The sequence below is a fragment of the Chelmon rostratus genome, chromosome 2 (genome assembly GCF_017976325.1).
Source record: "Chelmon rostratus isolate fCheRos1 chromosome 2, fCheRos1.pri, whole genome shotgun sequence".
Lineage (NCBI taxonomy): Eukaryota > Metazoa > Chordata > Actinopteri > Chaetodontiformes > Chaetodontidae > Chelmon > Chelmon rostratus.
Genome location: NC_055659.1, coordinates 2,686,034 through 2,708,557, shown reverse-complemented (window position 1 = coordinate 2,708,557; position 22,524 = coordinate 2,686,034). Strand labels below are relative to the sequence as shown.

The following is a 22,524-nucleotide window of genomic DNA, read 5'->3' as shown; positions in this document are numbered from 1 at the left end:
AACTCTGAGTCAGTTACCGCAGTAACAGACTCTATGAACCTAACCTGGTCGGGACCAGGTTTTACTCAAGGAACCTCGAGTTTCTCTGTGTCTCCGCCCTCTTTCAACCGCACATCGCATTCATTTCCTCATTCATTCATTCAGTCGGCAGACGAGTTTTTGCATAGTTCTGCCGTCTGTTATTAAAAAAAATCATTAAAAATATCAGTCAGTGCGAAGTCTATTAGGCACAGTAGGTGGTGACTTTTTTCGTTAACATGGCATGTTAACGTCTTTCGATCATGATCCCGTGGATGAAGGTGCAGCGATACTGCGCAGAGAATTAAATATTCGTCGGGAGACAGTTATCAGACCACGATGTTCTTGCTTTTCCAGACAGTGCTGGACCACCACCCGTTCTTCGTGCATCTGCCTTCTTTCTGTTGGCTGAGTAAAAGTCTGTGTTAGTTTAAATATAGGCTTAATTATTGAACATGATATAGATGAGAACACTTTTTTAATTTTTAAATTTTATTTCATTCGTTAACAAAAAACAAAACATTATATGAACACAATATAACCAATTTTACAATGAAAGGGAGCCACTTAATATTTACTTTACAATGTAAAACATGATCAAAATGAGGTAGCTACCTCCATGAGATCATGCCGAGGTCTTACCTGTTTCAACCATGTTTTTATATTTAATTTTAAGCTGCTGCCAAGTGCGCTTCTCCCCCGCGGGATTGCACCTAAATGAAATAAATTAATAGGCAACCATTCAAGCAGTTTTGCCCTGTAATATTATTGTGATTTCAAAGGACTACATTTATACTCACGCATTGACCCGAGCAGCAATGTTCTCCCACGCCGTCTCCCTCTCCTTTGCAGCTGCAGCGGTGTTGGACTTCCGTCTAAAAACGTGTTCATATTCGCTGTATGAGCGCATTAAAATGTCTAATTTCCAGTGGCGTGAAGTACGCAGCCTTCTGCTTCCCCGTTGCCATGGTGAATCCTTAAATCGGGGTTCCATTGATGCTGTCTTTTTAAAGTTGCGGTGCACGCGCTTAACTCGAGGTGAGCCTACTCTGATTTAATCAAACTAACTCAAATCTGCTGTTGTGGAATCGAAAACTCAGAGTTTCCTATCTCAGAGTAGATCAACTCAGAGTTCAGGGTTACACTCAGAGTTTGTTGAACCTGCTTTGTTAAACGGACCCCAGGACTTTGAGGCAAAAAAACAATTCAAAATAAAATACCCAACAATAAAATAAGATAAAAACAATGCTAATAATGGATGAGCTGATATATATCAAAAATGATTTTAAAGTTTTGATCAGCTGACACTGATTCTGAAAGTTAAAACGATCTCAGTGATTTAACAGATTCTTCACGTCTTTCATTGTCGTTGAGCCAAAGTGCACCAAAAATTCTTCAGATTTACTCAAACAGGATCCAAATTTTCAACAAATTTCTAAATTGATCTTTGCTTTGTTAAAAATTAGTGATCAATAAATCGTTGAAACTTCGTAAGATACAAAATGCATGTTTGTCACCTCTCAGAACTGCTGTTTCATTATTTAACAAATGATCTGAAAATACTAATTAAAGGAATAAACTGTTTTCATTACACTTAATGGAAAAAATGTCTTGTAGTTGAAAACTGATGCTGAGCTTCTTGATTTATAATGTGATTGTTCACATTTAAAGATCTATATTCAAATCATAAATGTTGAAACATTATGTTACAGTACTAACAGTACTCTGTTATTCATGCTTATTCACATCATTAGTACTCGGTGTTTTTGTCCTGGTACAAGTTTGACGTGTTTAGAAACTGTATGTTTACTTCAGAAGCTCCCAGTTCAGTCGAGTGAATTTCCCTTCATGTTACTGGTGCAGAGACAGTTTGACAGTGACCACAGCCGCTCGTAACATACTGTATGTAAAATATCTGAGCTTTACTGCATCTTTTAGAGTATCAGGCCGTTCTCTTAAATCAAACAGGCTTCACTTGACGACACAGATCCCTCTTGAGGGGATTTATTGTTCCATTAGACTTGCAAATGTGAGGATAAAAAGCTAATTTCTTCTGGGATCTTTAATACTCGGAGGCAGCTTGTTGACAGCTTCATGCTGACAGTGTTTAATTTTAGATCTGTCTGCTTTGCTATTTTTGTATTTTGCCACCAGATGTTTTTTTAATGTATTATCCAGAACGTCGTCATGGTTGGAAACAGCTTTGTTTCCATCAGTTTGTGGTTTTCACATTTAGTTTAATGATCTCTTTCTCAAACTTATTGTATCTCAGAGGGTGTAGCGCAGTAGAAATACCCTGTTAACACTTTTTCTCACACCCTCATATTCAGACATGTTTGTATGTTGTATGTGTATTTGAAGGCTGCCTCGTCTAATGTGTACCTGAGCCTTTGCTTCAGCCAGTTCAGTGCTGAGACAATGCAGCACAGAACATGTCCAGCACATGAAAGCACTAACCTCCATTATTCATGAGAGGCAGACGCAGAACAACCGATCGCTCCAGTCTGTCCTCTACCTCTATTTTTATTCCTCCTTTATTAGTTTTCTCTTCCCCGTCTCTCATCCCCTCCTCACTCCTCCCTCAGATGTCTCCTCAGAAAACATCTCGAGGAGATCGTTGTCCAGACAGAAGGTTTGATCCCAGGCTGCAGGTTCGAACCGCCAACAGTTTACAGTCATTCTGGTGAACAACCTGCAGGAGAGTCCGCTGTCTGTTCAGTGTCCTGCAGTTCATCCATAACACCCAGCAGCCTCCTGGTTTTCACATTGTCATGTGAACCCAGAGCTCCAGAGACCACGCTGGTTTAACTTTATATAAATCACACATGAAGCAGACAGTTCAGAATTAAAATGAAGGAAGATTTGCAGACTGGTGAGACGTTCTGAGTCTGTGTGGAGGGTCTGGAGCTCGTATTAAGTTGGCTAAAAATCCTTAACACGATCCATTTGGAAGCTTTTTGTGCGTTTCTTCGTCCAAGTTCTTCATCACAACGTGGAATGTTTTGTCACTTTGCAGAGATTGACATCTTCTTGTAAATGTTGCTTTCAGCAAAATAACCAGAAATGAGAAACAAGAAATTCAAATCTCCTGAAACACCTGCAGGAGCAGATCTGATGTGGCTGTTTGCAGAAACAAGCTGTGAACACAACACAGTGACATATGATCACGTTTCACATCAGTATGGCAAACGTGTTTTTAACAGAAAACTTATTACATCCAGCAACGTTATTCATTCTGAGCTGTGTTTGTGTCCACATGGTGGATGAATAAGTCCAGTGTTTGCTCTTTTTACCTGCTCCTGGATAATTTGAGAGAATGCTGCGTTATGTCCACCAGCTGCTCTTGAACTGTATCTGTCAGCTGTTTGATGAGAAGCAGGAAGCTGAACACAGATTAAAGCATGACACTCAACTAAAATGGTAAAGTTGTGAACAGGAAAACCAAAACAGGGAGCTGAAAGACACTGAGTGCTTCGTAGAGGGGGGGTAACCTGTCAGCTGGTGCTTATCTGTGGGTTTGATGCAACGAGCGTCTGCTTTCAGTTGTTGAGTGATCCACTGTTAATATGTAGGTCGTGTATTTTAGGTTATATTGAAATTCTCTTCACGTCCCACGTGTGTTCACGTGTGTGTGTGTGTGTGTGTGTGTGTGTGTGTGTGTGTGTGCGCAGAGAGTGAGCATGAGAGCATGACATGTTGGTCAGATGTTAGCTGAAATGCTAAATGTTTAATGGCTCTCTGTTTGTTTCTTGGTAAATATTGCAGCAGCAGGAAAGATTGTACTCCAGCGGCATAAATGAACAATATTACAGAATGAATTCAGTACATTTCTTTGTTTGTTTTTGCATTTAATTGTATTTCTGCAGTCTGACACACACAGAGGGATCTTTTCTTACACCTGAAGTCTGAGTTAACGGAGCGTTCAGTTTGGTTCAGCTTGTTTTTGTGGGTTCACTGTGAAAATGTCTTCAGCTGTCTGAATAACAATTATGTTGATTAATATCTTCACTGAACAATCAGACTTTGTAAACAGTCATACGAGCCCCGACAAACTACAGCAACATTAACAGCAGCTTGTTTTTGTTTCTCAGGTATTTGTTGAAAGGAAAAGTCCACAAAAATCTGAGTATCAGTCACTCCCCTGCAGATATGAAACGGTTGTATTTTGGAACAGCAGCAGCGAGCTTGGATTTACAGCAGCTACAACAGATTTCAGTGGACAGCTGCACCAAGAAAAACACGTTCAGGGCTTCAGCTGACAATTACTTTCATTATTGATAATGCCATAAATGTCAAACGTTTGTTTGTTTCAGCTTCTATTTGCTACTTGTCTTTGTCTTGTGTGACTGTAAACTGAAGATCTTTGTTAGGTGGACAGAAGGAGTCACCAATGTGCAGATTGATCAGCAGTAGAGACCACTCCTCCTCTGATGATGATGATGATCCATTTGTTATCAGTTCAGTTAATGAATTGAGCCACTTTGTCAGCGTTCTGGATCCATTAGAGGTTTGATTCAGTTGTAGAGAATCTGAAACTGAACACATCGATGGGGGAGAAGTAGGTGATGCTGCAGTGTCAGCTTGAGATGTTTTGCTTCATTTTGTCATTTGTGTGCATTATTTCTCTAAGTAATAGGTTTAATTGATCACTGAGGGTATATTGAATAAACAGTGAATGTTGCTGGTTTTAAAGCGACTGTCTGGGACGGTTGCTTTGACCCTGGTGTAGTCCAGCTTTAGGACCTTCGGTTGTATCTTCACGGTGATCCGTCGAGTGGACGAGGACGCCGGTGTTATTTTAGCTCCATTGATTGTGGGTAATAAATAGCTGGAGAGCAGAGTGCTGCTGGTAAAAGCTGAGAGGGGGAATCCCCTGGGGAAGAGCTAAAGCAGGCATCAGGTCCCTATCTGAGGCCTCCAGCAAGGAGGGGGGGTTGGATAGATGTCAATAGATGAAGCCTCTGAAAGCTACTGAAATAGATTCACTTATCAGACACCTTGATTAGATATTTTTAGGTCGTTGTAAAGATTTTCTTTGACGTGTCCGTTAATGGTTTTGGTATCAGTTGATCTTTGAGCTCGAAGCTGCACAGTGACAACAAGGTAAAGAAGTGATCAGAACAGAAGCTTAGCTGGCTTCATGTCCAGGTCTGAAGAGCAAACCTCTCACTTCTGTCAGATTCAGACTCTGCAGCAGCGTCTTTTCATACATCTTTAAGCAAAGAATTTGTTTTTCATATGAAACCAGACCAGGCAGAATACGAGGAAGTGACTCCACAAGACAGATTCAGTCATCTCAGAGTTTATTCACACAGCAGCTGAGTTTGTTTAAGATCCTCCAGTGGAGTCAAAGATCTATTAGTTCGTAGTTCTTCAAAATTCAAAATTTTTACTGAAGCTTTCGATCATGTTACATGGTCTTCATCCTCAGAGAGGAGCTGTAGAAGTTATGTGAGCGCTTTAAGGACTTCTTGACCTTTGAAGCAGCAGTCAGCGAGCGCCTCTCACGAACAGCCACGAAATGGAAGTGAGACCTTTGAATAACCTGCTTTCACGTTGTGATCGATCACTGTGCGCATTGATGAACTGATAAAAAGCCCCTTCACTGTTTAACCTGTGATCTGTAACCTGTTATCGTCCTCCAGCTGTGATGACAGCTGAAGGTTGGTTTGCTGTGAGTGGCGGCCATTGCAGTTTTTTTCCCCCAATTATTTGTTGTTATTTGTCTATAAATGACAGAGAATATCACAAATCATGTTAAAATGTCCTACATACAACCCAAGCTGACGTCTTCAGCTGCTTGTTTAGTCGGACCAACAGTAAAAACGGCAAAATGTTCAGTTTACTGTCACATTAGACAAAGAAAAGCTAAGAATCCTCATGTTTGACAAGCTGAAAATAAAGCATGGTGGGTGGTTTTGTTTGGAAAATGACTTAAATGTTGAATCAAATATCAGAATAATTCTGCTGTTCAGTTGATAGACTTGCCGATTTCTGTCTGCAGGTGAGCACGTGGTCGGTGGAGGAGCTGCGTCTCCGTCTGGCCTCTCTGGACCCTCAGATGGAGCAGGAGATCGAGGAGATCCGTCAGCGCTACCAGGCCAAGAGGAAGCCCATCCTGGACGCCATCGAGGCCAAAAAACGACGGCAGCAGAACTTCTGAGCAGGAAGTGCCGAGCTTCAGCGACCGGATGTTGAATCTGTCGCCTTCTTTGTGAAGTCAGTGAGATCGTCGACGGTCCGGAGCCGACGAAGCTGGATGTGACGACGCGGTTTGGAAAACTGTGCGAGGACGTGCGATGATCCTCACTTTGGATGTCAGACTGCTGAAGAAGAGCACAGAGCTGTTCTTTGTTTGGCAGCATTTTGTTATTGTGTCTGATTTATTCTGCCTTCTGGAGATAATCTGAAGTCTTCAAGAACTTTTATTTCTGGTTTGAACGATTGAGGAAAGTTGGCTTTTGATCCCAGCAGCAGCTGATCTGGACGTGTCTGTTCATGTCTTAAACCTCAGTTTTTTTTTAAAAAAACCCTCACATCTCTTAAAGTTTAGTTTTTTACTCAATTATGTGGTACAACATCGTTTTAACTGCTGACTGCTCAGTTTAGGTACTTGTCCTTTAACTCCTGGAGTGTTTGCTGTCATTGTTGGTAAGTGAAGACCCTGCTGGACTCAGTTCAGTTCCTCACTCTGGACTGTGGGCGTCTGATCGAGCGTGTAGTCCAGAAACAGACCCCTCAATGCCACTCAAAAGTTTGCAGATTATTAGTTTTCTGCTGCCGTAGGTTGGAGCTGAAGTCTGAAGATTAACGTGATCAAACAGCGTTATTACCCATCAGCCTGCTTGAGTTTTGCTGACTAGCTAAAGGAGAAGAGGTCACATCTTCATCATTTAACATGTTACTAAACGTCCGGAGGGTTCCTCGATTTTTAAGCTTCCGAAGTTGCTTCTGAAAACTAAAAATGTTTCATCCGATACTCGTTCTACGTTTATTTTGTATTTTCTACGTACTGCGCAGCCATCGTTCAAGTCTGTTGTCATAATTCATCATGTTTTAGTTTTAGAAATCGCGTGAATATATTGAGCCAGACTTTTGGGTCTCATTAAATCGTTACCCTTTTATCGTCCGTTGCGACACTGAAACGTTCCTCAGAGTTTTGCTTCAACACGGAGCCAAACAGCAGAAATCCTCCTGCGAGGAGGCGAGAAAAACAGCCGTCTTAGGAGTTTGGTCGAGTTTGTAAGAAGTGTTCAACGAGCTTTGAGCAAATCTCATTCACTCAAGTTACTCTTAATGCCTGGATGATGGTGATGATGATGATGATGATGATGATGATGATGCCTTGTTTTATATCGTTACGCCGTCCTCGTCTTCCTCTTCATGGATCTGACTGAAGCTTTCATGTCTCAGTCTGACTTTAACCTTTGAGCTTCCTGTTGTTGAGCAGGAGCAGTTAGTTACTAATCTTCAGATCTCCACAGATTGTCTTTGAATTGTTAATGAAAATCAGCGAGTCAGCGGTTTCCAACCTGCAGGTCACATGATAAATCTGATGAGATGATTGACAGCACAGGACAGAATCATCTGTCCTCATCATTTCTCCCTGTTTACTATTAATAAGCAGCACATAAACATTTAGACGGTCAGGGCTGAATGAGGAAGTGTTACCTTTATTTTTTCTGCCTGGTTTCACCTGTTCAGGTCAAATGATAATTACTTTTTGCTCGACTTGGTTATTAAATATGGATGAATGCAGCCATGATGGCAGTTCGTTAAAGGGATCGATGAGGAACGACGGACCCTCACCTGAATGTCTGATGTGTTGTACATGAAAGGAAATGTTTTACGGGACTTCAATCAGAACATTTTGACTTGCCTTTGTTTATCCTGCAGTTTCCTCCTCAGTGTTTCTTTTGGGTTTTATTTCTGTATCTGTTTTCCTTCCTAAGCTCCAAACAAAGACCTGGGTCCACAGACTGATGGAACAGATTCAACAAAGCTTTTATTTCCTGGATTTATTAGCTTTACTCAGCAGACCGAACGAGGCTGCCCCCCCAAAAAAGTGCCAAGAAGCGGCAGACTAAAGCTGGCGTGGACCCGGGTCTGATTCAGCTCCACTGCTGACGTTCCTCAGAGCTCTTCACGTTCTTCACGTGTTATAAATCCATCCAGCACAAAACACGAGGGAGGATTTCTATTTTTCTACGTAGGTTTAGTGGTGACACGTCAGCCAGGAGACGGTTCAGTGTTGATCACAGGGTCAGGATGAAAACCAGCTTCTCAGGTCCTAAAACTCCTCAGGGGTGTAAAATAATGATGGTGGGGGTGAGAAATGACTGTAGATAGATCAGAGATCAGAAATCCTCCACACAAAGAGTCACGTCTGTATATATTTGAGTGCCGCTGGGTTGTATTTGTATATCATGATTCGTTTGACAGGCTGGGGGGGTTCAATAGACACTTCTCATTAAGTTATTAGTCTGAATATGAAGTGTTTAGATGTTTTCGGTGAGAAAGCCTTCAGCTGGACTTCCTGCAGTTAAAGTCCAGACCTGATAACCTCCAGACTCTTTCTGTGCAGGACTCCGTGAGCACAATTCCTTTTCTTGGTCTGTTCTGTGTTACAAGCCTTTCTTTCTGCCTTACTGTGTCTGTTTGGATGTTTTTTATTTTTGAACAGTGGTCTTATACAGAAACTGCTTCTGCTCACTTGATACCATTTTAAAAAAAGGGGAAATATTGGACATAGCGGAGCTTGATGGCTCTACAACGTGATGCTGAGCTGTTTGCTGCTGGCAGTGAAGCGACTCTGCCGCTGTAAAAATGACGCATCAGAAATTAAGTCGGGATCACTGGAGAACTTAAACTGGATTCAGTTTTAACGTGAAACACAGTTTGTTATAAAGTGGTGACTAATGAGGCCAGAACAAACCTCCGCAGGTGTTTGTGGGTTTGTTTACACCCTTAATGTTCATTCAGCAGCATGAAGGGAAGGTTCAAAGCTGACCATTAATCACTGATGCTAGACATCACAGCACAGTGAAAACATATCTGGAGTTCATGTTATTTAATTTCAGGTTTTAAACCTGTTCTTGGTGGAGAGCGCGGATCAAAGAGATCTTTATAACGGGGATGTTTAACCACTTCGAAAGGCTGTCATTTATTTCATGAATCAAGTGTAAAAACACGCAGTGAATCATCTTTTCTCAAGTGTTTCGGCTGTTTTTTCATCTTCACGGTTCATCCTCAGCAGCTCAGACGTCTTTCGCCTCCTGGCGTCGTTCCTGCAGGTGCTTTGGTCATTCATGTTGTATACGACGTGTTTTCTAGTAGCTCAGTATTCAAGCAGGAATACAAACACTGTAACTGTAAAATGTTCAGCTCGCAGCCTGGATCCGAGCTGTTAGCTCATCTTTTCTGAGCCTCTCTCATGTTTTGCTCACTTCCTGTGTGACGCCTGCTCTCAGTTTCTGAAGTTTGCCTTAAAGTCTGCAGTGGAAGTCCTCGATACGTTTGAGATCACGGCTGTTTGGTTTGTGTGTTTAAGTTGTTTTTGTTTGCTTGTCTGATAAATGAATAAAGACTAAGGGAAGTTCAGACACTCGTTTCTGTGTTTTTACACTTTTACAGTAGAGATGTTCTGCATTTCGTAGCGTTTCAAGACTTTTCTGGTAGTTTTGTAGATGTGAGATGAAGCTATTCTTAAACACATGCTTGTAAAATCCCTAAAACTGACTCACTGTCAGATCAGCGGAGTGCTTTAAAAATACAATGTGTGAAATATAGAAGTGTAAATTAGCATAAAATGGAAAAACTCACTAAAACTTTCCTCTACAGATCGTCTGAAATCAAGTGTCTGATTCACAAAATCGGCTTAAATTAAAGTGAATAAAGTGGAACATGCACTAGATGACATGTTCCTGCATCACCATGAACACACACACACACTGGAGCTCCGAATGTGGATTCATCCGCCACTGAAAATAGTCCCCAGCTACAGCAGCATTTCCTCACGTTTGTGTGTTGGAAACTACAGTGAGCAGCTTTTTTTTTATTCATGAATCTGATTCAAAGATGAAACTCTTCTGTGTGTTTGTGAGCTGCTTTTAAAGATTTACGTCTTCAGTAGGAACCAATGAGCTTTGAGCCGAGAGCCGCAGACAGGAAGTCTCAACTGGAGGACAGGGCGATTTCTAAAAGTCTCCTCTCGTCCCCTCAGATCCGTCAAACACGCTGAAAGTTTTGAGGCTCGTTTCCTGTTTTCTTATTTTTCACCACGTTGAGACTTCTGCCTGCCAAAATAGCAGAGATGAATTTTTAATCAGCTGCGAACCTGATCTCCGGTTTGTTGTTTCTCTCAACCCAAAATAAAGAGGTGTGTGTGTGTGTGTGTGGTTGCAGGAAAGTGTCTCTGAGTGTTTGTAGTTTTGTAGGTTTTCCACATCATTGTGAAATGGCGCCATTCTTGGTACTTAATTTGCTTATTTCTACATAAAGATTCATCAGATTCATAGTCATGTCGACATAATGTTGAAATAATTCAGCATAGTTCAGGCTGCTTCGGCCCCTGAGAGCATCTTTAGCGAAATACATAAGAAAGTAACACAAGAGGTATAAAAACACAGTATATTAACAGTATATTTTTCTGCTCTGTGTACTTTTTACTCCCCAGTTGAGACATCAACAGAGGCAGGAAGCAGGAATTTCAAAGGGCCAGTAAACACTTTTTTACTGTTCAAACACATCATCACTGTGTGGATCAAATCAATAGCAGTGACTCAGTTCAGATATCAGTATATCCTGACACTGAAGACTTCCTGGACTCAGTTTGGATTAAAGGCCCCTGAGGAACTCGGCCAGAACAAACATTTTTGGGGCCCGAAGCAGAATTCGACCTTGTCCGGGTTCCCTCTGCTCCGGTTTCCCAGCACACAAACAGAAGAGGAAGATCAATCGGGCCAATACAGCGACATTCACTTGTCTGTGTTTAATATGAGAGCAGTTATTTTTAAAAAAGGAAAAATCAGAGAAAAGTTAAAAAACGTATTCTTTCCTCTCCCTCTAATCATCTCACGCCCCCTCAGATTTATCTGGTGTCCCTTTGGTGGAGCCCAACCCGTCTGTTGGGAACCACAGGACAAAACTAACTGTGTACAAAGCTGTGAGAACATTTATATGAAGTTTATTATAATCACAACTCGATAGTTGCTTATTAGCCTGCAGATTAGCAGCATATTGGCTCTTTATCAGTCACGTCCAGCAGAAATTAACCTGAGCAGAGACAGAAGGAAGCAGGAGGTCGTGTTGTGTTGGCTGATGCTCCGAGCAGCAGCAGCTGATCTGAGACCTGCTCAGCGTCCACAGTTTGTGGAGTCAGGGATGATTTTAAATGACGGTTTATGTCTCAAAAGCTTTCTTTAGATCAAAGCCCTGATGCTGCAGGTGTGATGTTGTTCCTATTTTTAGCTGCTAACAACACGACTAAAAATACCTCAACAACTGTTCAAAGGATTTCCATCAAGTTTTGTTCAGACGTCCGTGTTTCCCTCACGATTAACTGCAACAACTTTCTCTGATTCTCCAACTTTCCATTGCACTGTCATCAAAAATTTGATTTGTCCAGTATTTTAATTTATTACAAAATACACATCCATCGGCCTCAGCTGCACTTTGTCCTCAGTGCTCGCATGCTAACATGCTAAACTAAAATGGTGAACATGGTAAACATCAACATGTTAGCATCTGACTAAAAGCTGATGTTAGCATTTAGCTAAAAGCGGCACTGTGCCTCAGCCTCACAGAGCTGCTAGCGTGGCTGCAGACTTTGTTGCTGCACCACATCTCCTGCATTCATGCTCCTTCAGAGGACACACCCACCCGCCTGACCACATGACCACACCTGCCCACACCTGTCCACACATATCTCTTCTTTCTACTTCTTCCACAAAAGCACGTTTCACAGTTTTTCATGGTATTTTTTATTCAGCTAACTTCATCTGCGTGCATGCTATTTCACTTCAGTTTGACCATTTTTCTTGTTTTGACCACAGAAACACATCCAGTACCAGTATGAGCAAACCTCCATCCTGAAATGCCCCGCATGCACAAACGACTGAGGTCGAGCTACAGCACATCATGTCAGAGCAGTCTGTCATGGAGGGCTAAAAGTCATTGTCCAGCCCCCCAGTTCTGTGTCACACATTTACAATGAAGCCCCTCTAACTTCCATCTTCAGAGGCTTCAGTAACTGTTCGCTCAGTCTCGTTGTTCTGGTGACAGTCCTCTTCACAGACGTGAATGTGGTCCCAATCAGAACTGGAAACATCCAACTTCACTTGGTTTTGCTTTGGAAACGTCACATCTGTCTCGTCTGAAGGGAAACTGAAGTTCATCCTCACAGCTGATGCAGCTCCTTCTTCCTCAGTATTGACGTGTATGACGGATGTTCCACGTAGCTATAATTGATTACACCTCCGTCGTCCTCGTAATCTATATCATCCTCGATGTCGTCGATATCGTCATCGTCCAGACACCGGCTGTCCCCGTCCGATCCCTCTTCCTCGTCCTCCTCGTCCTCCCCTGGCTCCTTCTCGCAGCTCAGCCTCGCCTTCCTGCGGTTGTTGTTCCTCACCGACGCCTCCAGAGCTTTCTGCCGGCGGTAGAAGTGCGAGAACTTGTTGAAGATGATGGTGATGGGCAGCGCCACCACCAGGGTGCCGCCCAGAATGCAGCCGCCGGCCGCCAGCTTCCCGGCCACCGTGACGGGCACCACGTCCCCGTAGCCCACCGTGGTCATGCTGACCGTCCCCCACCACCAGCAGGCCGGGATGGTGTCCAGACCCACGTCCTGGAACACAGACAGACGGGTCGCTTTATATTTATCTGGTTTCATATTTCAACAACAAACACGCTCAAATGAAAAAGGCCACGAGTCTGAATACAACACAAATCTAATGATGATGTAGGACTAAATACAATAAATACACAGCAGGAACGCCAGAGTCACATGATCTGAATCCAAATAACACTCTCACACGTGTGTTTTACCAACACCTGACAGACAGACAGACAGGAAACAACACAACCTCACTGGCTGACACAAGAGTTAACAGGACAAAATAAAGAATAAAAAATAATGAAAATAAAGTGTTGAACAGGGTAAAGGTTCAGAGTCAAAGCATCAACCTTTCACCAAACTTTACCTCCTCGTATTCGGCAGTGTAAGCGATACCAGAGAAGACGGACACTCCGACAGCCAGATACAGCAGCAGGATGCCGACCTCACGGTAACTGTGCTGCGGACACGAGATGGAGGAAAGCTTGTTAGAAAGGTGAAGTGTCTGCAGGTCAGTGGAGGAATTAAAGCGTCGACGACTGGGACGCTCATCTTTTAACCCTGCAAACATCCGCATCCTGCCGTCAAACCCCTGTGATGCCTCGAAGTGTTCATGATAAACCAAGCGAGGCCACAGAAAGCAGCAACCTCTGCGAAGGAAGTGCTGCAGTTCCTCCAATGGCCACTTGAGGCTGGCTCCAAAAAGCGAGTCAATCCCCATAGACCCCCATGTTACAACTTTAAAGCAGAAATAAACATGTTTACAGCCTGGTACAAAAACCCAGTGCTAGTCTCTATAACTAATTTCCTCGTTCATTCAGCTCTACAGGGGTGAATTTATATAACGCACTCATTTTCATTACATTACAGCTTAAAGTTATATATAATTATGGCTGCTTTGAGTGACTGCTAGCTGCTAAGGTTCAGTAAACAGGCTTCTTTCAACCTCAACTCTTTCTGGATTAACCAGGAGTTTGGTGGAGTCTTTATAGAGTCTATGGGCCATAGCGAAGATGTTTGCTCCTCTTCCTCTCATGACGAAAGAATCCAGAAAGTCAGACCACATTCCAAAAGAAGAGAAAAGAAAAAGAGAAAGAGGAGGAGAGGAGAGAAGAGGAGAAGAAGAAGAGTACATTGAGATCCTAACTGAAATCCTGTACTTCAGCCTCTCCCTGGAGACGCCAAAAAAAAAAACACCAGAGAAGAAGAACATTCAGTCAGTTCAGTCTCTACTTGATGATTCCATTAATGCAACGATGTAACGATGCTTCATACTGAATATTTCAGATAATTTAGTTTTATTTTGTTGTTTTCAAAGCAAAAATAGCAAATGTTCACATTTTTATACATTTTTCATAAGATTCGCAACAACATAAAAGCTTCACAACGTCATATTTAGACCGTTGAATTGAAATCATAGTTAGTATACATACACACACATTATACATACACAGTACTATTTTATCATCAGTGATACTTAAAAATATTCACATTTCAGAGTCTGGAGTTAAAGCTTTGAGACGTCAGCTGTGATTCAGCTCAGATTTAAAGCCACGTCTTGTGTTCAGGCTTTCACATGAGTTGATCTGCAGGGATGAGACCAAAAAGCTCTCAGTGCTTCACTGCTGATGCTGCTCACGAATCAGGAGCATTTACTAAAGTGCTGCAGCAGTCTGAGTGTAAATATCATGCATCAAATCCAGCGAACCAGCGACATCTTAAAGAGTAAAACAAATTATTTAAGACAAAGATTTATCGATTTACATCACAACTCCTGCTTAACGATGTTTTATCCTCAGATAATGTTCTGACAGATGAGACTGAAACGCGACCTGCTGCTCGAGTCCACTGAGGCTGACGTAATGAAACCCAGCAGCAGCTGCACAGTCGCACACTGTGGTAACTGATTCTGGATCAGATCTCTGCTGGTGTAAATGAAGCACTTCACATGTACAGAGAAATGACACCACGGAACGTCTGAGCTGATTTAACATCCTACGTCCTGACAAAGGAGAGAAGAAAACAAATCTGTCCACACTGAGGCCGCATTCAAAAACTGAAGCTGACATCTATCGTTGTCTCCAGGGTTACGGTTTCATCTTTTATCGACCCGCGGCTCGATGCTCAACTGTCTGTTGCTTTTGATCGTCTTTTTTTAAATGTTGGTCTAAAACTGCCAGCGGAGTTGCCCTAAAGCCCGACCAGGTACCAGCTCAGACCCTCAGAGCCACATCTGCTCACAATCCATCAACCTTTATCTGCTGCGTCTGCAGAAAGGTCAGCAGACCAAAACGTCTCCGAGAAAATCAGAATCAATACTTCGATTTTTTCTGAGAGGTTTCTAACGTCACCGCGTGTCTGCCCGAGACAGGAAGTCATACGTTAAACAATCCATAAAACATACATGTGGCAGCAGAGAACCAGGACTCACCCGCAGAGTCGCTCCCAGTGAGCGCAGACCGGTCGAGTGTCGAGCCAGCTTCAAAACTCTGAAGATCCTCATTAACCTGAACACCTGAGAGAGGGCGAGGGAGAGAGAGGAAGAGGGAGGGGGGGGAGAGAAAGAGAGAGGGAGAGACAGAGAGAGAGGGAGGGAGGGAGGGAGAGGGGAGAGAGAGAGAGAGGGAGGGAGAGGGAGGGAGGGAGAGAGGGAGGGAGAGGGGGAGAGAGAGAGGGGGGAGAGAGAGGAAGAGAGAGAGGGAGAGGGGAACAGAGGGAGGGAGGGAGGGAGAGAGAGGGAGAGACAGAGAGAGAGGGAGGGAGGGGGGGAGAGGGGAGAGAGAGAGAGAGGGAGGGAGAGGGGGAGAGGGAGGGAGGGAGAGAGGGAGGGAGAGGGGGAGAGAGAGAGGGGGGAGAGAGAGGAAGAGAGAGAGGGAGAGGGGAACAGAGGGAGGGAGGGAGGGAGAGAGAGGGAGAGACAGAGAGAGAGGGAGGGAGGGGGGGAGAGGGGAGAGAGAGAGAGAGAGGGAGGGAGGGAGGGAGAGGGGGAGAGGGAGGGAGGGAGAGGGGGAGAGAGAGAGAGGAAGAGAGAGAGGGAGAGGGGGAGAGAGAGAGGGGGGAGAGAGAGGAAGAGAGAGAGGGAGAGGGGAACAGAGGGAGGGAGGGAAGGAGAGAGAGGGAGAGACAGAGAGAGGGGGAGAGGGAGGGAGGGAGGGAGAGGGGGAGAGGGAGGGAAGGAGAGAGAGAGGGGGAGAGAGAGGGAGGGGGAGAGAGAAGGAGAGGGAGAGAGAGGGAGGGAGATAGAGAGAGGGACAGATGGAGACAGAGAGGGGGGAGAGAGAGGGAGGGAGGGAGAGAGAAGGAGAGGGAGAGAGAGAGAGATGATAAAGAGGAAGACACAATGCATTCATTCCTTCTCATTCCGTATTAAATTTCACTACAAGACTCTGAGTTTGTCATTAAATGGTGTCAGCACTGGTCTGTCTGAACCTGTATGAGTCGTCCCAGGTCTCCCAGTTCAGACTCGGACCCCACGGTCAAGTCAAAGACCAGCGTGATGTAGATGGGAGCCACAGACACCACGTCGATGATGTTCAGAGGGTGGTGGAAGAACTTCTTCCTGTTTGGTGCGAGCAGCAGCCGTGTCGCCACCTCAAAGACAGAGAAACACTCGGCAGAGTCTTCACTGATGCCTTCACACACTTCACCTCACCGGAGTGACACACACACACTTTGTTCTTCTCTCCTCACCTCGAAGGTGAACCAGCAGGTGCAGAACACCTCCAGAGCCTGCATGGTCGTGTCCTCCATCAGCTTCCCTTCGCTGTCAAACGTCTGAGAGCAGAAGGAGAAAGATTAGTGATCACATGCTTTTACTTTTTTAAACCTTAATTCAAGAGAGTGTTGCATCGTCTAAACCAGAGGGTTTTCACAGTGTGACATTGTCAGTCCTCCGTCACACAAAATCCATACAGCTGTGCTCCCCCAACACCCCGTCATCCCTTCTCATTTAAAAGTGTGCCGAATTAGCTTTTAGCAGTTCTTAAAACATGATGATTCTCTGGTGAGTTATAAGGAGTGTTTTTTTTTCTTTGATTTCTAACCAGATTATGGACATCAATGAAAGTGTGACTCTCACTAAAATGTGTGTTTCGTGTCTTTATATTTGGCTTTGACTCACAGAACTGGAACAATGTTTGATGCAAACAGCAGCAACTGGGCCCTAATGAGCTCCATGAGTCCAAATCAATAGTCTGAACACAATAACTAAATTCCTGTTGTATTTGAAACGCTGTCCCTGTCCACCTCATGCATCATCTTCACCTCATGCATCATCTCCACCTCATGCATCATCTCCACCTCATGCATCATCTTCACCTCATGCATCATCTTCACCTCATGCATCATCTTCACCTAATGCATCATCTTCACCTCCAGCACAGTCTGAAAACCTCTGATTAAAACGACTGATTCCAAAATTCTGCAAATTGTTTGGCTTCAATCTTTCCGTCTCTTCTTACCAACCTGATACTCTGGCATGCTGTTAATGCACATGATGGCGATGGATGTGAGCACCACCCCGATGGAGACCAGGCTGAAGAGCTTGCTGGGGATGGAGTATCCCGGGTTCTCCAGCGTCAGCCACAGACACTTCCTGATGTTCCCATAACGCACCTCCTGGAAGTGCTGCATGTCTCTGTGGGGAATGAGGACGATGGTGACTGAACGATTGACACAAAGGCGTAGACGTGGAGGGATGCGAGCAGGGCTGCGTGACGGATGACGAGCCTTTCGGAGCTCCACAGTCTTTTACCTTTTTAAGTCGGATATCTCGTCCACAGACGTGTCTATGCTGCTGACGTCGCTCTCGTCGTCCCAGCTGCGATGCCGGCTGCTCTCCAGCTTGCGGTCGTGGTAACGGTAACTGCAGCAAGTGTCCAGGAAGAACTCGTTGATGCCCCAGTACTCGATCTCCTGACTGGGTGGGAAAAGTGTGTCAAACCAGGTTCATTTTTACACCAGTTTCAGTCTAACAGGGCTTTTTAATTAATGGATGAAAAGTGAAGATGAGAGTATGACAACCCCACCGAGCTCCACCCAAAATCCTGTCAAAATTATCAGAGAGGAAACAAACTAAATGGAAGGAAGTCGTTCTTTCCCTCTTTCAGATGTTTCTGGGTTTGTGTATCTGCTTCTGGATTTTTGGCTTTAAACTGTTTGCAGTGCAGCCAAACAACAACTAAACTCACAGTGTTTTCATATCGAAGTCACTGGTCGTGTCTCCATCAACGTATTTTCATGCATTTTGAAGCAGCGCATGAAAAAAGGTTGATGGTTGAAAAAACATAATTTTGCAAATAAGTTCTTACGCTTGCTTTTGGTGTTTTTTCCCTTTTTTGAAAGAATTCATGCACTTGATGGGAGATGGAAACACCTTTTCTGAATAAGTTTAAGTAACAATGCAGAAATGTGGCTGCTTTTATTTCCACTTCAGTTGTGTCAGACAGTTACTGAAACGACTCAGGGTCTTTTTTTAAAAATGAGAAATTACAAACAGACAAAAGAGTATTTATGGATTATAGTGCTTGTAAAGCAGCTTAATTATTTGTTCATTTTTAATTATTTTTTTGACTTAATGTGACTGAGTGAGGCAGGAAGATGTTCACACACCTGAAGGAGAAGACACACAGCTCGTCCATGATGTGCAGTTTGCCGGTCTGGTAAAAGTGGAGGACATAAGGAAACAAGCCGGGATTCCTATCAAAATAAAACTCCTTCTGCTGGACGTCATAGTCATCACACACCTATAGGGAGGAGGAAGAGGAGAGGGAGGAAGGGCAAAGGTGGAAACAATGAGTGAGAAAATTATAGAGGGGAGAATGATCCTCCACCCAACCAGCTGACCCACCCAGAGGCCTGTCCAGACTGTGTATTCCTGCATTTACATTTTATTTTATTTAATTTTACATCACACTCATTTAGCTGATGCTTTTATCCAAAGCGATTTACAATGAGTGCATTCAAAAGACTAAAAAGATAAATATTCCATTCAGAACGGAGTGGCACCGTACCGATCTTTCATATTTTAGTCCTAAAATGAAACTGGACCTCCAGTAGGAGGCTCCATACAGAAGGTCCCGCCTCTCACTAGGCAGAGAGCCAGTCATACTTTGGGACAATGCGATGGCACTTGCGGTGGCCAGTCAGATTTCAGGCCCCCCTTCTGGACACACCTGCAGTATATCTTCCTCTGAGTCACATGCCAGCAGTTTTCCCAGTCTGGTGTCTGGAAATTTCTTCAGCGTGCTGGAACAGAGGCTCCTCTTTAGACCGCCGACGTTCACGTGGACGAGACCCTCGTCAGAGTCCTGGCGGACCCAGCTGGGCAGACTCTCCTTCACCATGGTTACCTAGCAGAGACACAAGAGAGGTGAGGACAGAGGCAGCACACACAGAACAAATAAACCGACTGATCACATCTTAAACAGTGAGCTTTTACGTTGGATGTCAAAGGTTTTATTGGTTTTTAAGGGTTAGAAGCAAGTGAAGCAGCAGCATGCTTCAACACGGATGAACCACTTCCTCTCTATCAAAACCAAACTCTTACAGGAGAAAACACCATCACAGGACAGGTTGTAGGAAATAAAAAAGTGAAATGAATAAAAATAACCAGCACGTGCAGAAGTGAGACCATAATACAACAAAACTGTCAAAATCCCAGGAGGTTTCCAGCTACGACGGATGTTCTGAGGACATTTAATCTTTCAGTAACATGACAGCTGCCTCGCGCTGTATACAGCTTCCACAGTGTGAGGTGTGACGACTGAGATGAAAAATAATCTTCTTCCTCTCATTCTCTCTTTGTGTGGCATCTCACATTTATTTGATCACTTTGACCAAAAATAATGTAAATCTTTACAGATGTTATGCAACAAATATAAATAAATTAATAGCTGGTGATTCTAAATTCTTTCTTATTGTCTTTTATTGTCCCATGAAAAGGCTAAAAACTGACACAGTTTGCAGGTGTATTCATAGATGTTCTTCCTCTGAGCCATAGAGCTGCACTGTTGTCCAGAAACTATTAAAACACATCAGGTAGCCTCACCTGTTCTCTGCACTCACTGTACATTAAGAAAAGATGAGCAGTACATTCGGACTCAGTCCCACACACCACGTCCTGCTGCCCCAAATACTCACTAGAGCACCAAATGTGGATTAATCCGCCACTGAAAATAGTCCCAAATGCACATGTTTGCTCCTCTTTGAGTTACGTTTCTTAAAACTGCACTGAACAGCTGCTTCAGAAAATTAGAGACTCTTTAAAGAAATTTTAATATTTGTCAGCTGTTTTGAAAGATTTAAATCTTCAGTAGCAGCAACATGCTTGAGCTGAGGGCGAAAACAAAAATAAAGAATGGCACTGAGCTTATCCTTTGACTGCAGACCTGGAGTCCAGCCCGACTATCAAAGATATATCAGTATTGGCAGATTTGTTGTCTGCTGTTCTGAATTTATTCAATGAAAACGATGCTTGGGGTAATTTATGATCATTAAATTTGTGTGAAGTTCACAGTTTTAGTGGATTGATGTCATTTTGGACAATAAAGTTTATTGTTGAACTGTAAAATATCCTCCCTCCATTACATATCATTGTCAAAAGTGCTCGTTAATCACATTTAGGGATCATTGCAAAAAAATATGTGTGTGTGTGTGTGTGTCTGTATGTGTGTGTGTGTCATCTCAAGGTGAGTCAACAATCACCCCACCCCACATGAAGACTTATTTTCTGTCCGTCCTCCTCGTGATATAGTCACTCTAATTTCTTCTTCTCTGCTAAATGCTCTTCTGAGACGAGACGACCAGACACTGATTTGATGTTCCAGACATTTTAATGTGAACCACAAAACACAGTGTGCATTGGATGAGAGTCAAAAGGCTGATACTGGATTGTAGAGCTTTGTAGACTGAATCCACATTTGAATGTTTTCTGCGAGACAAATTCGGCTCAAATCATTTAGCTCCTATCAAAATTAATTATGGTTGCTGGCGACTTGTTTCCATGTGACCAAGTTAAAAAAAAAGAAAAAGACATACATGCAGCCAAAACAGAAACTGACTCCCACGCATGCTCATCGACTGTGCTCGCCGTACAAACACCCACAGAATGAACACGCTGTCACGATAAAACTACGCCACGAAATCCCTCGACGGACTCTCATGTCAGACTCTAAATCTGAGGGAGGATTAACACACACTCAAAGTATCATGTGGAGTTCTTTCTGTCCAAAGGCCTCAAACGTTGCTAAAATATTTTTTTTACAGTACAATGTTAACATTACTGCCAGGAAACTTAACTGATTCCAGTTCAGTTGGCAAACGTCGGTTTAATATTCCTTAGCAACAAGTGAAGTTTCATCTGCATCATGATTCTCATGCTGGTTTTTGTTGTTTTCATTTCTGAGCAGAGTGATGCCTCCTGGTGTAAATATCCAAGCGTCACCAGCTCACATGCAGCACTCACTCCACCCACCCATCCATCCATCCATCCATCCATCCATCCACCCATTCATCCATCCGTCCATCCACCCATCCATCCAGAGGCAGCAGTAAGTGCCTTCCTCCAGGTATAGTGTAGCTGTAATGTAATGTAATAACGTTACACAGTCTGTAATTGCAGAGTGTAGGAAATGGGCCGAGGAATCACAGACAGGTGTTGAGATAATGTGGACTTAATGGTGTTTTAACCAGAGCCGTCTGACTTCGTCTGTCTCTCAATCTTTCACTCTCTCCCTGCTGCTGTTTGGTCAGATTGATGTAGCTGATCTCTATAACATCCCTGTAAGTTTCGGCTAATTTACAAAAATGATCTGACTGAACGTGACGTCAGCGTCATGCTCTTTGAAGTCGTTTTGCATATCTTTCTCACTGTTTTGTGTCTCTTTGCGGTCGTTTTCTGTCTCTTAGGGCTTTGTCTCTGCAGTTGGCACATGGTTGTTTTGCATCTCTTTTCCTACAAGAGATGTTACTTTCATCACTTTATCAGTCACTTCATACAGAGGCTCTGGTCCAGGGCCCCTGAGCCTGTAGCCGGCAGGCCCGTTCAGTGATCATATACTAATAAAAGTAAAGCACATTTGAAAAGTTATTGCAAATATGAAGGCAAGCTCCTGTAAAACACATATTGTTACTTGGCTGCAGTAATGCACCATAAACGCACCAATAAATGAGGAGAAGAAGAAGATCTCAAGCTGATGTAAACAATGAATATTAAAAAAAAAACTTTTACAGAAGAGCTTTTCAAATAATTAATGAGTCACCTTCATAATGTTTGTTGGGCATAAAATCATTCTGGTGAGAAAAGCTAAAAGAAACAAAACGAGGTTCATGGAAACAAAATAAATAAAACTAATCAAAGGTGTAATTAAAACCTTCCAGAGCTTAAAACCACATCCAGCCTTCATTCATTCTAACAGCTTCTTTTTGCACTTTGGATTATTAAATCATTCTGTTATATCTGCTGTTCCCAAAGGTTATTAATGAACTTTGGCTAAAAATCATTTGTTGAGTCCACAGTCAACTTTTTACAAACTGAAAATGTTTGTTTTGGCAATGAAATTATTTGAAATCTGTAGATTATGATAGCAGTTCTTTCAGTCCCACAGTAAGATCTGCAGCGGGCGTTGTTCTTTTTTCCATTAGCTCTTTTTTCATGGAGTACAAACAAA

The 22,524-nt window shown here is 43.2% G+C and overlaps 2 protein-coding genes across 2 annotated transcripts in view; one reads left to right on the top strand and one right to left on the bottom strand.

The window, feature by feature from the left end:
* The window catches only part of LOC121614666 (serine/threonine-protein kinase 4-like), a 33,141-nt gene extending 23,523 nt beyond the window's left edge, over window positions 1-9,618 (top strand). The window contains exon 11 of the mRNA XM_041948657.1: window positions 6,023-9,618. Coding sequence (XP_041804591.1) covers window positions 6,023-6,181 — 159 coding nt within the window. The 3' untranslated portion in view covers window positions 6,182-9,618. The remainder of the gene's footprint in view (window positions 1-6,022) is intronic.
* A 2,797-nt stretch (window positions 9,619-12,415) lies between these two features.
* On the bottom strand, window positions 12,416-19,200 carry si:dkey-43k4.5 (potassium voltage-gated channel subfamily S member 2). The gene is made up of 9 exons (XM_041948666.1): window positions 19,030-19,200; window positions 18,467-18,600; window positions 17,610-17,774; window positions 17,321-17,492; window positions 16,547-16,630; window positions 16,286-16,447; window positions 15,288-15,371; window positions 13,224-13,316; window positions 12,416-12,868 (listed from the first exon to the last, which is right to left on the bottom strand). The coding sequence occupies exons 1-9, from the start codon at window positions 19,198-19,200 to the stop codon at window positions 12,416-12,418; spliced, it is 1,518 nt and encodes a 505-aa protein (XP_041804600.1).
* Between the last annotated feature and the right edge of the window lie 3,324 nt (window positions 19,201-22,524).